The sequence below is a fragment of the Cetorhinus maximus genome, chromosome 19 (genome assembly GCF_964194155.1).
Source record: "Cetorhinus maximus chromosome 19, sCetMax3.hap1.1, whole genome shotgun sequence".
Lineage (NCBI taxonomy): Eukaryota > Metazoa > Chordata > Chondrichthyes > Lamniformes > Cetorhinidae > Cetorhinus > Cetorhinus maximus.
Genome location: NC_135897.1, coordinates 70,808,073 through 70,822,018, shown reverse-complemented (window position 1 = coordinate 70,822,018; position 13,946 = coordinate 70,808,073). Strand labels below are relative to the sequence as shown.

Sequence of the window (13,946 nt, the reverse complement as noted above, 5' to 3'; positions counted from 1 at the left end):
ATTAAGGTGTTTCTAAAAGTTATGGACATGTCCCAACTCATGTGACAGTGTCACATGAGGGGACATGTCAGGGAATTTTTTTTTTCTGTTTTTAATATTTTTTATTGTGGAGTCGATCTCCCTGAGGCAGCACTTAGCCTCAGGGAGATGAGTGCGCTCTTCCGTGCGCATGCGTGAAAGAGCGCACTCTCGGCTGAGGGAATTCCCCTCCCCCGCCGCCCGCACAGGGAGTGCATGGCGCTTCCGCGTGGACTTCACGCTGGGCGGGCCTTAATTGGCCTGACCACGTAAAATGGCGCCGAGCCCCCGATTGGGGGCGCCAATCGGAGGCGTGCCTCTGCGCGCCTGCTCTTCAACATCCCCCCTGACAGGGGGGGAAATTCTGCCCTATGATTCTAAACCTTCCCCGAGAGAGGGTTTAGAGCAATGCAGGGGAATTGGAATGTTGGTAGCACACTGAATCAAATAGAGGGAAGAATTTGAAATATTATAATAGCCAAGAAGAAGGGGGAGTGAAAAGAGCGCACAGGGAATAACAATTATCATTTATCCATTTAATTGTACTTTAATATTTAACTGTATATAATAGATTAAGAGGTTACTTTGTAATAAAAAGGAACAAATAAGAGCCCAGGGCAAAAACTACCTGGCAATTGTAATAAAATAATTCAGTGAACAACAGAAGTAACTAAAAGAAATGAAATTAAATCCACCTGTTAATCACAATTCTGTATTAAAGATAAAATAGCTAACACAATAAATTGATAAATAACTGTGGTATATTAAGTAAATACACAAAGCAGATAAAGGCAGATCAAGCAGTCTGCTGAGACGGCAAAATGCAGGAATTTCTGGACATTGAGATTGTCATGGGTGATCGCTTGTGGGAAATGTCCATGTCTTCAGGCACTTTGGCTTAGAGTCTTTAAGCTGTCACGCAGGTGGGGACCTTCCACCACACATGGGGAAAATCTGGATAGTTTACTCCAGAACAGTTTCACCACATAGAGATATACAGGTACAGGAAGAAGAATGTGTGACTGACAGTCATTACATTAGGGGGATCCTAATGAAGGCTGTGAAGGACAATGGCAGAAACTGATTTGTCCAACTGATACAATGCATTCACTATCTTTGGGATTAAGAAAGTAGACCACTGGAGGACAGCCACAATGCTAACTGAGGCACTGTTGAGTAGGAGGCAATTCAAGGGGAGTGGAAAAAAAGGGCTGTAGTCTTAGGGGATTCAATAATCAGGGGGACAGATGGTCTTTTATGCAATTGTGATCAGTTGTACAGGATGGAGGGAGAACATAGGGGCTTAGGAGCAGGGTTAAGCCATTTGGCCCTTCGAGCCTGCTCGGTCATTCGATAAGATCATGGCTGATCAGGTTGTGGTCTCAACTCCACTTTCCTGTCCTCACCCCCCATAACCCTGGACTGCCTTGTCTATGAAAGATCTATCCAGCTTAACCTTGAATAGGTTAAATGACCCGGTGCTTTCTGGGAAGAGAATTCCATGGACCAACAAACTTTTGAGAGAAAAAAAATCTCCTCATCTCCATTTTAAAAGGGAGGCCTCTTATTTTTAAACTATGTCCCCTATTTCTAGTCTCCACCACAAGATGAAACATCTGCCCAGTATCCACCCTATCCCTCATGACCTTATATGCTTCAATAAGATCACCTCTCATTCTTCTAAACTCTGATAAAGACCGAGCCTTTGCAAACTTTCTTCATAGGATAAATCCTTCATCTCAAGAATGACTCGGGTGAACATTTCTGAACTGCTTCTAAACCAATTATATCCTATTTCAAATAAGGAGACCAAAACTGTGCGCAATACTCCAGACGTGGCCTCAACAAGGCCCTGCACAGCTGCAGTAAAACTTCCCTACTTTTTTATTCCATTGCCTTTACAATAAACACCAACATTCCATTTGCCTTTCTAAACATTTGCTGCACCTGGATGCTAACTTTTTGTGATTCATGTACCAGGGCACCCAGATCTCTCTGTACCACTGGGTTCTGCAGTCTCTCTCCATTTAAACAATGTACTTCTTTTCTATTCTTCCTGCCAAAGTAGACAAGTTCCACTGGCCAAATTTTTTGCCCAGTCACTTCACCTGTCTAAATCCCTTTGTTGACTTTTTAACCTCCTCTTGACCACTTACTTTCCTACCTATCTTGGCATCATTGGCAAATTTAGTCATCATATATTCAAGTCATTGATTTTGATTGTAAATAGTTGAGGTCCCAGCGCTGATCCCTGTGGGACTGCACTGGTTACATATTACCATCCTGAAGATGACCCATTTATCCCTACTATCTGCTTCCTGTTAGCTAACCAATCCTTTATACATGCTAGTATGTTATCCCCTACACCATATAATCTTATCTTGTGTAGTAACCTCTGATGTGGCACCTCATCAAATGGCTTCTGGAAATCCAAGTACACCACATCTACAGGTTCCCCTTTATCCATGTTGCTTGTTCAAAGAGCTCTAATAAATTGGTTAAACATGATTTCTGTCACACAAAACCAGCTGATTCTGCCTGATTCCATTACGATTTTCTAAGTATCCTGCTGTAATCTCCTTAATAATGGATTCTAGCAATCTCCCAATGAAAGGTAGTAGGCTAACTGGTCAATAGTTTCCTGCTTTTTGACACCATCCTTTCTTGAATAAAGATATTACATTTGCTATTTTCCAATCTGTTGAGACCCTTACATAATCTAAGGAATTTTGGAAGATTGTAACCATTGGCTTTACTATCTCTGCATCCACTTCTTTTAAGGCCCTACGATACAGGCCACCAGCTCCTGGGGACTTCACGGCCTTTAGGTGTAATAGTTTTCCCAGTACCTTTTCCCTAGTGATGGTGATTGTTTTAAGTTCTTCTCACTCTTTCACCTCTTGATTTTCAATTATCTTTGGGAAGTTTTCTAGTCATCTACAGCGAAGGCAGTCACAAAATATCTGTCCAATGCTTCCGCCATTTTCCTGTTTTCCATTATTAATTCTCCAGACTCACCCTCTAGAAATCCAGTACTCGCTGTAGTACTCTTTTTCTATTTAAATACTAGTAGAAACTCTTACTATCTGTTTTTATATTTCTAGCTAGCATTCTCTCATTTCTAATTTCTCCCTCCTCTTTTTTTAAATCATTCTTTGTTGGCTCTTAAAATCTGTCCAATCTTTGTACATGCCACTAATCTTTGCAGAATTGGACAGTGTTTCTTTTCATTTGATACTATCCTTAACTTCCTTATTTAGCCACAGATGATACATCCTTCTCATCGAATCTTTCACTGGGATAAATCTTTGTTGAGTGTTATTAAATATCTTCTTAAAAGTTTGCCACTGCATCTCCACTGTCCTACATTTGAACCTAGTTTCTCAGTTCACTTTAGCTATCTGATGCCAAGATAAGGGGTACTTTTATTTGGCTTGAAAAGAACCTGAAAGAGGAGGGTGGAAACACTTGTTGTGGTCCATGTCAACATAGAAAAGAACAGAGGGAATGTCCTACTAAATGAGTACGGTAGTTAGGAGTTAAATTAAAAAGCAGGACTTCAAGGATAGTAATTTCCAGAATACTATCCAAGCCATGTGCTAATTGGCACAGGCGCAAATGGGTCAGGATAGTGAATGCATGGCTGAAAGAATTGTCAGTAAAAATGACCAAGAATTAAAAAAACAAGAGTCTCCAGTTTCTGGGGCACTGCCGCAAGTTCTGGGTCAGGAAGGAGCTGTACCACTAGGACATGTTGTACCTGGACTGCAATGGAACTAAGATTGTAAAAGAAAAGATAAATAGACCTGTAGAATAAACCTTAAATTTAAGAAAGGGGGAATGGTTTGGGTGGAAATAATAGCAATCTAAATATAAGAAAAAGGGATAAGAGCAAAGCTAAATGTGCAAAAAGAGATAAAGATAACACAATAACTCAGGAAACAGAAAACTTGATAGAAAGTGCCAGTAAAAATCTTGTTAAAAATAAAGCAGGAATAATGAAAAATGGGAACAGACTAAATTTCCTGTAGAACAAATACAAAGCACAATGAACAAAAAATGGAGAATTGGAAGCAATAGTTAGAAGTGGAGAAACAGATATAACAGGGATAATGGAAACCTAGCTACAGACAGTGCTGGGCTGGCATTGAATGTTAGGGCATGTGCCCTGACAATAGGTCAACGGGTAGCAGAATGGATTGGAATCTAGCTATGAAACAGAAAATATAGGGCAGTTTCCCAGACTTGCAAGAAGTGGGAAGTGGTGTATGCAGTGTTTCGTGTTGGGACCATTGTTTGCCATACACAGGAATGATTTAGATTTTAAGGGGGAGATGACGATGTAGTGGTAATGTCACTGGACTAATAATCCAGAGACCAAGGCTAATGCTCTAGGGACATGGGTTTAAATTCCACCTGGTGGAAACTAAATTCAATTAAAAAATCTGGAATTGAAAATTAGTCTCAGTAATGGTGACCATGACAACTATTATCGATTGTTGCAAAAACCCATCTGTTCACTTTAGGGAAGGAAATCTGCCATCCTTCCCCAATCCTGGCCTACACGTGAATCCAGGCCGACAGCAATATAGTTGACTCTTATCTGCCTTCTGAAATGGTCTCGCAAGACACTCAGTTCAAGGGCAATTAGAGATGGGCAACAAATGCTGCCCTAACCAGTGAAGTCCACATCCCATGAAAGAATAAAGAAGAAGAAATTGGAGTATGGTGTCAAAAGTCACAGATGATACCAAATTGGGTAATTAGCAAAACTGCACTAAAATACAGGAAGACATAAACAGGTTTGCAGAGTGAGTGGATAAATAGCACATGAGATTAAATATTGCAATTTGCAAATCATTGATCCATAATCTCTTAGAATTATTAATTCAGCAAGTTAATCTAAAAAAAAGTATAACAGAAGCAGACCTTACAAAATATGTAAGATCCTGGACAAAACTAGTTAGCTGGTTTCTTACTAAAAGCAGCCATGGAATGAACTCCATTGACTTGAGTTTGGCTGAACCACCAACCTGGATGTTGCTGATCAAGTTAGTATGGAATACTCTGCAATTAAGTCTATCACATTTGTGCTTTGTTAGAGACTGGGCACTATGGCTTTCATTCATGAACTATTATGAGGAATTTCCTCAAATCGTTTAAAGTATTATTCTTGAAAACAAATTACTTTAAGATGGTCTCTAGTCATCTTTATTCTATTTGAATCTACAAAACAGCAGGGTTTTAATATACAAATTAGCCAGTAATCAGACTTGGCACAATGCCACACAATTATCTAATGCAAGCATTGATTATATGAGCTATGTCAATATACATCTCATTGAGAGCAAAATTAAACATGAAATTTAAGGCTAACTGCATCATCCATAACTTCCTAAGGCTAGACAAGAAAGAGAATGGAGCTGAAAACTATCCAAATAAAATAAACCATAAAAAGGAAATAGTTTTGTTTTATGCTAGTTAGCTAGTTAACACTCAAGAATGACTCTTTTGTTTCAAGAAACTAGTGTTGAAGATCTGTTCAAAGTATGAAGACTAAAGTATCCAAAACAAAACTGATCTGTGTCACTCCAGTTAATGAAAATAACTCATTCACTTATAACTGATCTCTCAGTTATACATTAGCCAAAATAAGAAAATATTAACCATACTCTGAAAGGTGATACGGAGAAACAAACTTCCAATAGACCACAGGGACCACAGAGGAAAACTTTAATTATAAGAGGACAATATTTCTTTATTCTTCATGGGATGTGGGCAGCACTGGCAAGACCAGCATTTGCTGCCCATCTCCAAGTGCCCTTAAATTGAGTGGCTTGCTAGGCAGTTAAGGGTCAAACTTTTGGAGTCACATGCAGGCCAGACAAAGATGGCAGAGTTCCTTCCCTAAAGGGCATTAGTAAATCAGATGAATTTTTACATCAATCAACGATGGTCACCATTACTGAGACTAGCTTTTCAATTCCAAATTTATTTATGAATACAAATTCTACCAGCTGGCATGCTGGGATTTGAACCCAGTTCCTAAAGAATTCACCTGGGCCTCTGGATTGCCAGTCTGGTGACATTATCACTATGCCTGTGACTTGCAGCAATACCATGGCTGTGAAAACCAGAAAGCAGGATTCCCCAATTCATGATTATAATTGTACTCAGAAAGCCATTCCTCCTTCATTTTCATTTTTTTTTGTTGTTGAGGCAGGAGGAAACTTAGTGTATTTTTCTAGTCTCACTTATCAGCTCCAACATGTGCTGAACTCTTTCTAGGACAGGCCCCTCTATGCAGCCCCCGGAGACAGTTTCGAAATGCTGGTCAAACAGGTGAGTTTGAATGGAAGATTCTGCATGGAGCTGCTCCTCAAATCAGAGGAAAAAAATCTGTGATCGGAGGAGCAGCAAAAACCAGCAGCGGTGAGCTCAGGGCTCGGGGAATGTGGACAAGCGGGTGGAGGTACTGGGCAGCGGGGCCCGGTTATCTGCCAGAGCGGGGCATGAGACAGCCAGAGCAAGGCTTAGGCAAATCGAATCGGGGTCCAGGTGGGCCAGAGTGGGGCTCAGGTAGGCCGAGGCGGGGTCCAGACAGCTCAGACTGGGCTCAGGTAATTTTGAGTGGGGCTCAGGCGGGTTGAAGTGGAACATGAGGCGGCATGGGCAGTGCCTGAGGAAGTGAGTGACTGGAGACTGTGTGGAAGGCAGTGGGTGAGAGTGTGTGAGGGGGAGGGGGTTGAGAGAGAGTGTGAGGACGGCATTGAGAGAGAGAGTGAGGGGGAGAGATAGTGCGAGGGGGGAGGGTGTGAGAGAGTGTGGGGGGGGCTGTGGGTGAGACAGTGTGGTGGGGCATGTGAGAGAGTGTGGGGGGGCATGTGAGAGAGTGTGGGGGTTGTGGGAATTTGTAGGGGCTGGGTGAGAGAGAATTCTGGGGGGAGGAGGGGGGAGGCATGTGAGAGAGCGAGAGAGAGAGAGAGTGTGTGTGTGAGCAGAACGTGCTTGCAGGGGCACAGTGTGCCCATAAGTCTGTCTCACTCCCAGTATCAAGGTTCTCATTCATCCTCACCCACATGCACCATCATGCACTCTCACAGTGGGTGAGGGTCAGTGAGTGAGCACACTGAGACTGGGAGTGAACCGGACACATACACACACACACTCACCTTATTATTACTCATTGTTTTTTTGCTAACCAAGGTGTTTCTTTTCATAACTCAGTTTTATTTTGAAATTCATGTTTGTTGTGCCCAAGTTTATTCTTCCGAAATTTGCTAACCGGCCCCTTGAGTGAGGAAGATTTTTTAAATGTGGTTTCCCCCCCCCACGCATTAAGCTTGAACAAGCCTGTTCTAGGAGATGTGTCAAAAAGTATAGCTGATTCTCTGACTTACTCCTCCTCTCGATACCTTGGCTGAGACAGCTAACTCATTGTGTGGAAAATCACAAGCGTAAAGCCCTATCCACCATTCCGTGGCATTGTGCCTTACTGCTCTCAGACTACTACCAGGTACAGCATTGATTAGGTTTTCTTTTCAACACTTTGTTCAATTTGACTGAAACAATGAGACTTTTCTTCACACAGTAATCTAAAATTATCTCTGACTTTAGTGCTGTTTGAACACCCCCTCAGCTTAACAGGACAATTGCACCAAGTATCAGTCTTGACCGTAACGTTTCAACTCTTCCCAGTTGACACGGGTCAAACAGCATTACAACAGGCGTGAAAACAACATTGCGGTAACTGAAAGCTACGTGATCCTACAAATTATTCTCATATGTTTATCTTTTAAACAGATGTGCAGCTGAGGCTCTCTGAAGCCTTTTGATGGTGCAGTAGGAATACTTTAGCGGTGTTTGTTTTAAGGGCCTTTGAAATATCAAGAATCATTTTATCAGTTTCCAAAGTTACATAAAAATATGCTCGCAGATAAAAATTCTGGAACTGGCTCCATCATTGCCTAGAGAGACATTCCACATTCTTGATGTTTGGCCACCTCATGTGGAGTCAGGCTGTGGACAAGTCAGAGGATCTCCTCATGGATCGGTTCCTGGGCCTGGCCAAGGTGGTCCAGAGCTCTTGTTTGGACATGTCTATGTGGCCATGGTCTGGTCGCCTGCCTCTCTTCTATGGTCTTTTCTGCACCTGGGTGGCCCTTCAGATGGTGCATGAAGTGTTTGCTGGTATGCCCAAGGCCTTCCACAACTGGTGGGTGTTGCAGGGACTGGACAACATGTGAGAGAGGCTAAATAATATAATGTAAGTCAGTGGTTTTCAAACTTGTTTGGTGGAAGGACCCCTTTTCAAATGGATTAGCAATCATGGAACACCCCACCCAACCATCTAAATTATTTACTATATAATACCCAGAATATGAAAGTGCTACATGTAGAGTGTTTTAATAATGCTTTTAATAAGCATTTACATACAGATATTAGTGAGATGGGTGGGCCTACTTAAATATTTAAAATCTCCCCTCTTTTGAATAAGATTGAATTCGTACTGTGGCAGCACTTTCACAACTTGCAACATACGAATTGGGAACAGGAGTAGGCCACTTGGCTCCTCAAGCCTGCTCCGCCATTCAATAAGGTCATGGCTGATCTGATTTTAACCTCATATTCCTGCCTACCCCTGATAACCTTTCACCCCTTGCTTATCAAGAATCTATCTACCTCTGCCTTAAAGATATTCAAGGACTCTGCCTCAACCTTTTGAGGAAGAGAATTCCAAAGTCTCACAACCCTCTGAGAGAAAAAAATTTTCCTCATCTCTGTCCTAAATGGATGACCCCTTATTTTGAAACAGTGACCCCGAGTTCTAGATTCTCCCACAAGAGGAAACATCCTTTCCACATTTACCCTGTCAAGTCCCCTCAGGATCTTATATGTTTTAATCAAGTTGCCTCTTACTATTCTAAACTTCAGTGGATACAAGGCCTATGCAGCCTTTCCTCATAAGATAACCTGCCCATTCCAGGTATTAACCTAGCAAACCTTCTCTGCACCGCTTCTAATGCATTTAAATCTTTCCTTAAATAAGGAAACCAATGCTGTACACGGTATTCCAGATGTGGTCTTACCAATGCCCTGTATAACTGAAGCATAACCTCCCTACTCTTGTATTCAATTCCCCTTGCAATAAATGATAAAATTCCATTAGCTTTGCTAATTACTTACTGCACCTGTATATTAACCTTATGCGATTCATGCACTAGGACACCCAGATCCCTCTGCATCTCAGAGCTCTTCAATCTCTCACCGTTTAGATAATATGCCTCTTTTTTTACTCATCCTGCCAAAATAAACAACTTCACAGTTTCCTACATTATACTCCATTTGCTCACTCACCTAAACTATCTATATCCTTTTGTAGCCTCCTTACGTCCTCTTCACAACTCACTTCCCTACCTACCTTTATGTCATCAGCAAATTTAACAATGATGCCATAGATCCCTTCATCTAAATCACTTATATAAATTGTGAAGAGTTGAGGCCCCAGCCCTGATCCCTGTGACACACCACTCAACACATCCTGCCAACCAGAAAATGAGCTATTTATGCCTACTTTATGTTTCCTGTTAGCTAACCAATCTTCTATCCATGCTGATATGTTACCCAATACACCATGAGCTTTTATTTTCCACAATAACCTTTGATGAGGCACCTGATCAAATGCCTTCTGAAAATCTAGGTAAAGCACATCTACCGGTTCCCCTTTATCCACAGCACCTGTTACTTCTTCAAGGAACTCCAATAAATTGGCTAAACATGATTTCCCTACCAAGAAGAAGAACAAAGGCAGCAGGCACAGGGAAACACCACCAACTGCAAGTTCCCCTCTAAATATACACCATCTGACTTGGAAATATATCACCGTCGTAGTCAAAATCCTGGAACTCCCTATCTTACCACACTGTGGGTGTACCTCCATATCACAGACTGCAGCAGTTCATGAAGTCGGTGCACCGCCTTCTCAAGGCCAATTAGGGATGGGTAACAAATGCTAGCCTTGCCAGTGACACTCACAACTTGTGACAGAATAAGAAAAACTCATTTGGTGCATACTGTCAGCCTTAAACTGCAGCTCTACCTGGGTGATCCTCCTGCTGCTCTCAGCACTCCTCCGTGAGCGCTTCCCTAGATGAGACAGCCAGCCCACTCTGCACTGCACATGTGGGAGCCACACTCCACAACCACCAGGGGGCACTTTTTGTTTGATGACACTGGGCAACCCAATATCTCCTTATAGTTTTAATTTAAAAAGACGTACGGAGCCATTCCCACTGTCAGTTGTTACAGACTGCTCAATGTTGAGTATGTAGTGTACATATAAGGAAAGATTAAAAAATACACTAATCACACATTAGTGTATAAATTTGTTGAATGCATTCAGCTGGTACTAATAATCAATGGCATATACCACTGCATTGAGTGTGCCTACTGAGCTATCTTGACAGGAAGGGATCCCACTCCCTCAATGTGCAGATAGTATGTGACAACAATTAATATGTCCATAATGCCAATGCTAGATTTGCAGGAGTTTGCAATGATGCCTTCACCTTTTGTTACTCAACCTTCCCTGACCTCCTCAGAGAAAAGGATCAGATCCACAGCTGCCTTCTGTGGGACAAAGTATAACCCCTGCTCTCATGCCTAATGACCTGAGTGTCCTGAATAGCAGCTGGTGATCCAGGGAACTATCAAGGTGTTGAACTGTCCTTTCCCAGTGCTGAGTCCCTTCATTTAACTTGTGACCCAACTGAAACGTGCAAGCCTCGAACCTGCCACAACAACAGGAATTTATCCAGAGTACAAAAGAGATTTGTTGCCATATTCAAACTAAACAGTGCTTTCCAGTTGTGAGCTAACATTATACCTGAGGCATCATCTCATGCCAAAACATCCATCCATCACTTTTGTTCAATTTGTTTGATGAAGCCGGAGTTTTAAAAAAAAATTCGTTCATGGGATGGGGGCTTCGCTGGCTAGGCCAGCATTTATTGCTCAGCCCTAATTGCCCTTGTGTTCAGAGGGCATTTTAAGAGTCAACCACATTGCTGTGGGTCTGGAGTCACAAGGAGGCCAGATTAGGTCAGGACAACAGATTTCCTTCCCTAAAGGACATCAGTGAACCAGATGGTTTTTTTAAGGTCATCACCAGACTTTTAATTCCAGATTTTTATTGAATTCAAACTTATGTTGTGGTGGGATTCAAACCAGGGTCCCTGCAGTATTACCCTGGATGTCCGGAATACCAGTCCAGTGGCAATAGCACTACACCACCACCTCCCATACCACCATGTCACCACCTATGATCGAGTCTTTAGCAGGACAGGGTTCTATCCTTGCACAAAAATGATGGAAGGGAAAAAGCAGATCAAAGAATGTTGTAATATACTTACTGCAACCTTGTCCACATTTTATTACCAGTGACCCAGAAAATGCCTGGTGCAGCACTCAGTATTTCCTGGACAGATACAGAAGACTGAACTTTTAGGTCCTGATGGGGGCAAGCATGAATGCCGATGGATGCGTTAATTCATGCTGCCAGCCAGCTTCCCTGCTCCATCCTGCTCCCGGGAAAGTGGTGAGTAGCCAATTGACCTTGTTAAAGGCTATTATCTGAGGCTGTCTGGACAACCTCCAGGTCCCCAGAGGCATCAGGAAAGAGTGTAACTGTCTGGAGGTGGCCTCCAGATGGCAGACTTTGGGGGGTAGGGCTCCAGCCCTCTCTCTCCCTGCCTGGCTGCTAAAGCCATTTACTAACCTAAAGTCAAAAAGCTTGGAGAGGCGCCTCCATCTTTGGGCACCCTTTCTTTCACTTCCCTGAAAAGGCAGCTTGCTGCTGGAAGGCCACCTACTGGTCACCCAACTTAGAGAGCCCACCCAGTGCCCTTAATTGGATGCCAAGCCTGTTCTCTGACCGTTAATTGGCCATATCGGGGAAAATCACAGCTGGGTGACTCTTCCCCACGCAATGCGGGGTTTTGCTCCCCCATTTGACCAAGTTGGAAGGTTCCGAAGCCTGCAGGGAAAATCCTGCCCAGAGATACAATAATGAATTGTATCCTGGAAAGCATTTTCCATTAGGGTTTCAAACACAGAGAGGCACAGCTACTTTAGACCCAATTTTATACTTACTCCTTCAATTATCTTCCAGTTTTCTTTCTTTGTGAGAAAAACAGTTTTCCTGGAAACCCACTGACTCCAGTAAATTCTGTAATGGTGAATGAAGAGATCTTCCTCTTGGGGTGGATCCCAGTGAATTATAAGACTGAAAACACCGTTGTGGCTTGCAGTGAAGTTGCCTTTCTGCAAATTTCTAGGTGCACCTGGTGGAGAAGGATCTGTAAGGGATGTTAAATAGTGGAGAATTAAGAAAAATCTACACGGAGAATGCAATCGAATAAAAGGACTGGATGAGACTTGTTTGTGTACAAAGTGTCATAAAACTCCTGACCTAGAAGTCCCAGGTCACTGCATTAAATTCTCAGCTACTGCTTGGGATTATCAGCCAAATCAGATTGAAGGAAAGGATGCCTTAAACACAATAATTTTCATGACAAGTCCTGAGGTGGAATCTTGAACTAAAATTTAAAAAGTGAATTATTTGAGTTGGTTCTACTATTTCCAGTCTCCTGACACTGGAACCCGGACAATGTCGTAACACTGCTCCTTTGTGAGATGTTGGACCAAGAGGATTAAGCATTGCTTGGCAGATTATAGTTCCTCTGTACAATTGACTAGGTCTGAATAAAGAGTATGCAAGATAAAAGCAAAATATTGCGGATGCTGGAAATCTGAAACAAAAACAAAAAATGCTGATAAAACTCAGCAGGTCTGGCAGCATCTGTGGAGAGACAAACAGAGTCAATGTTTCAAGTTCATATGACTCTTCTTCGGAGCTAAGGAGAAGTAGAAACGTGATGTGATGGATTTTATACTATTTAAGACGGGGTGGAGCAGGTGGAGCAAGACAGAAGGTCAGGGATAGGTGAGAGCTAAGGAGAGGTTGACAAAGATGTCATGGGCACAAGATAAAGGGAACGTTAATGGTAGTGGTGAAGAATGAAGGTGCTGACAATGGCACCAAGGTAAGATAGCAGAAGGTGTTAATAGCAGAACAAGGGTCAGTGCTCTGTGAAAGCATAATATAGAGACAAATGACAGAGGGCCATGAGAACATACAAGCTTGGTGAAGCGTTTCTGCAATTTTTTGGGGAAGTTGAGGAGCAGTTTTAATTTTATGAGTACAATCCATGACAGACTAGATTGATACAGTAGATTGTTCACAGTCAATGGAAGAAGGAGGCTCGCAAGGTTATTTTTCATTGTATGATTTCCCTAATGCCATAAAACAAATATGGGTGAAATTTGTCTACCCCTGCAATGCGAAACGGGCTCATATAACTGGCCTGTTATACATTGCGCCAGTTTTTATTTTCCACTGACTTGGAAAGTATTGCCAAGATTTTTAATTTCAAAGCAAGTAAAAGTGACAGTGAGACTCGGAAACAAGTCTCCAAAAAGTGTTTGAACCATTGTCCTGTGAACTTCAGCGGAAAGAAGACCAGGAATGATGAAAAATCGGTTGCCAATTTGATAAGAGCCGGCTTCACACTGCTGGCACAGATCAATTTCAATCCCTTAGCTTCAATTCTTCACAAAACGTTTGACCAGAAGGAGTAGATTTGGGAAGACATTTTGTATGAGATGAGGTGAGAATGACTGCATTTGACACCAAGGCAGCATTTGACCGAGTGTGGCATCAGGGAGCCCCAGCAAAACTGGAGTCAATGGGAATCAGAAGGAAAACTCTCCACTGGTTGGAGTCATGCCTAATACAAAGGAAGGTGGTTGCAGTTGTTGGAGGTCAATCATTTCAGTTCCAGGACATCACTGCAGGAGTTCCTCAGGGT

At 42.4% G+C, this 13,946-nt stretch overlaps 1 protein-coding gene across 4 annotated transcripts in view; it reads right to left on the bottom strand.

Annotated features, from left to right (window-relative positions):
* Nucleotides 1–13,946, bottom strand: part of anos1b (anosmin 1b) — a 220,051-nt gene that overhangs the window by 35,961 nt on the left and 170,144 nt on the right. For all 4 annotated transcript variants that reach the window (XM_078564075.1, XM_078564074.1, XM_078564076.1 and 1 more), the window contains one exon: nucleotides 12,169–12,374. In XM_078564075.1, coding sequence (XP_078420201.1) covers nucleotides 12,169–12,374 — 206 coding nt within the window. The remainder of the gene's footprint in view (nucleotides 1–12,168; nucleotides 12,375–13,946) is intronic.